Source organism: Trichoplax adhaerens, genomic scaffold (genome assembly GCF_000150275.1).
Source record: "Trichoplax adhaerens TRIADscaffold_4 genomic scaffold, whole genome shotgun sequence".
NCBI lineage: Eukaryota > Metazoa > Placozoa > Uniplacotomia > Trichoplacea > Trichoplacidae > Trichoplax > Trichoplax adhaerens.
This window is the reverse complement of record NW_002060946.1, coordinates 3,241,558-3,245,075: the sequence shown is the minus strand read 5'-3', so window position 1 is coordinate 3,245,075 and position 3,518 is coordinate 3,241,558. Positions and strand designations below refer to the sequence as shown.

General features: G+C 32.8%; 1 protein-coding gene across 1 annotated transcript; it reads left to right on the top strand.

The window, feature by feature from the left end:
* Positions 1-2,666: 2,666 nt before the first annotated feature.
* On the top strand, positions 2,667-3,518 carry TRIADDRAFT_55512 (uncharacterized protein; the record flags this gene model as incomplete). The annotated part of the gene is made up of 1 exon (XM_002111924.1): positions 2,667-3,518. The coding sequence occupies one exon, from the start codon at positions 2,667-2,669 to the stop codon at positions 3,516-3,518; it is 852 nt and encodes a 283-aa protein (XP_002111960.1).

The following is a 3,518-nucleotide window of genomic DNA, read 5'->3' as shown; positions in this document are numbered from 1 at the left end:
ATACAGATATCAATAGAAACGATTTGCTAATGCCCAATTATTCCATTTATTTTTCTCATTTTCCGTTGCCTATCGCATTAGATCTATGTTGTTATAGATTTTAACGGTAATCGTATGATAATGTCAAACTATTTTACGATGACTTTCTCATTTTCCGTTATCAATTGACACCAAATCTTTGTTGGTATAGATGCAAACGGAAATAATATCATAATGATTAACTACTCCATCCATATTTTTCTACTGTCTAATAGCACTTTATCTTTGATTAGTGGTAGATAGAAATGATGCAATGCCATTTTCATACTTGTGATAACGTTTTTTTCATAAATATTAATCACCTATTAATTATATAATATTCGTAATAGAGGTCTCAAAGATCACACATATCATTCTTCTCATTTTTCTTTACCTACAGTATATCACCTACATTAGTTTTAAGTCATTTATATACAAAGTGATTTAGCAAGACACTTCGGCAGCAAGTCAGTGATCATAATGCTATGGCCAATACGCCTGCTTAACTTGATCGTAATTTTTACTTGATAATCGCTTTAAGTCTGACTTATCTGTTCATGCAAGTGCTGCACATTAAATTTGATCCATTTACAAAGCAGCTACTCAAAAACTTCCTTTCAATTTTATAATGTAATTATAATTATTATGATTTCTTGAAGGTCATTAATAGGATAACGTCTGTTGCTGGAGCGAAGAATGGATGTTTACCCAGAGATCAAATTTGCATTTGTGCTATTGTAATAAAAGGATTACCCAATGGAATGCTCGAATGTGAGCTAATTCTTTTATTATAGCTCCAAGTAATTAAATTGTAATTTAATTTTGTTCAGGGCTTGCCTTAAAATTATAGATGGTATTATATTACATTTATGTCGAACCTCTGTAATTGTAATTACGAAGTAACTAAACGTACAGAGCATTATATGATATTCGCCAGAGGTAGAGACATAGGAAGGCAAATGCGTACCTCATCTATCTCAAATAATAAAATATATTCACTTAGGTTCAGACTGAGAATCTTCTAATACAATTTAATGATCGATCAGGGGTCATTTCTAGTAATGAGAAATTTTAATTTTTGTTAATACACTTTGCATTACAAATGCATTTATTATGTTAATTATGAAATGCAGATTGTGGAGAAGTCAGCCTACTGTATATTCAATATTCTTTAGATTTTAGAGCGTGCCATTCAAAAGTAGAAATCGCGGAGCTTGAGTGAGGTGTTGAAGCGAAAAATGGAAATTTTCATCTAATCCCTCCATATAATAGGAAAGCATAAGCTTCTGTAACTGTACTCTACCCAGTAGGAACGTGTTTTATAAGTAATAGAACCGCCATGTTAGGATGCATAGTTGCTTACTGATGTTATCTGTAATTCAAGTACATTTTGTATGCTGCTCGTATTGATAAGCAGATAATAAGGGATAGCACCTGATCGTTTAGTTTTAATAAATTAGATGAAAAACAGTTCTCCAGCCGAGATCTACGAACATCAGTTAGATGATGGAACGCAATGGAAAATTTTATTTTATGATTTAAACGCATTTCGCCTACAATTTGATTTAATCTCTTAAACCCGTCACCAAATACAGTATCACTGCATATCATGCTGCATGCTGCACTGTATATGAGAAAATTTCTGTATGCCGAGTTGCAGATTCAGTGTAGTACTATCTCCGTATTTCATACTACCCGCATATTCTCTCATACTAACTAATTTTTCACTATTTTTAATATTCAAACTATTTCTCGAGATAATGCATTTCTACAGCTGATTTCACCACCATTAGCTCGCCAACAACCCTTGCAAGAAGTTGTTAGCATTGTTATAAATGCAACTGCTATTCTAAAAATCTGCGTTGTCGTGGTACATGGCCCGATTTGCTATTTTCTATAGATGACTTCATTTGCATCTACTCATTAGCTATACTTTATATTATAAGGTGCAAATCCTATCTTGAATTTTTCGAACGCTTGACTGATTTCGTTGAGATTGGTAGTATATATTAATTATTATTATTAGATTTGATTAGATTTCTACATAGAGTAGCAAAGAGGTAGATGCTGGAGACAGATTCTAGTTCCTATACAGACTCTACGGCGATTAACTTATTATATGATAGAGTATAGCTTGCTTCATCTTGTCAGAGTATCATTACTACATTATTATTGCGACACACACTTTTAGTAGAACACCGCGTACCGTAAGTATACGCATGCTCGATGGTTTCATAGCAACGGAATTAATACGATAACACAATTTCTACTCGGTCTTAGAGCTCTCTTATAGTTATGCCAATAGCCTTAAGGAGTCGAGGCTTAACATTATAAATTTTGATCTCTACATTACTGCATCACTATCAAATCACTTACTAACCGAACTGTAAGTAATCAATTTTAACTTGTAAGTACTTTATCGCATTATTCAATACGTCATAGGCTATCCAGTAACGATCTACTTAGTCTCTTCTCCACTATCAGATCTTATTAATTTGTCAATATTTTGCTAATTGGAATTTTAGCTTGATCAAAACAACCATTGGGGTACGCCACATAGATCTAAAAACTTCTAACTCTAAACACATTTTACTTCGATTCTTCGATCAACGTGAAGTCGTTAACAGACTGAATTCAGTATTGTCGTGATGAATGTCATTCATATTCCAAGTACTTTAAAGCCTTCGGTCTGCATATGGGAAGATTTAAATACTGGGCAACTAGATAGAATTGATGCATGTGGAACTGCTGAAGATGTTAAAGGAATACTGGCTGAAATGTTTAACCTACGTGACTATGATAAAGATTTAAAGATGGGCATTATTATAGACCTTTTTTATTATACCCTGCAGTTTGCTAAGGAAAATAATTTCTCTCAGGAACAAACATCAGCTTTTTTCTCTATTGTCAAGAGAGTGCATATGGCTAATATCGATACACCATTTGGGAATATAGAAGCCGTCTATAAATATTTCAAGGAACTACTATTCTGTCATAGTGTTAATAGACCACCATACAGTATTTATATCTTTTCTGTCATACAAGTCAAGTTAATTATAACTTACGTTATCAATACGTATTTTAGACACTTAAAATTATACAAATATGCTTTTACTCCCAAAGTAAGGATGGATATTGCGTTCGATTATGTTGGAATGCCTGCTAATCAATTAATACCTGTAGAAGAGGAAAAGAATGACGATGTAGAAGAAGATACAGGTGATAAGGAAATTGAAGAAATTGTAGAAACAAAGGGTGAAACCACAGAGACGACAGATTCTATTAAAGGAGAAGAAGTCGAAGCAGATGAAGCTGATGATTCAAAAAATAGAATAAAAACACTTATAACTACCACATTACAGGAACAATTACAACAAATGAAATTGACAATAGATCATCAGATTAGGCAAAATGATGACATTATAACTTCTAAAATTAAAGCTGTTGAAGAATCTGTTATAGGAAAGGGTGGCAAAGGAAGTAAAACAAAGAGAAGATAA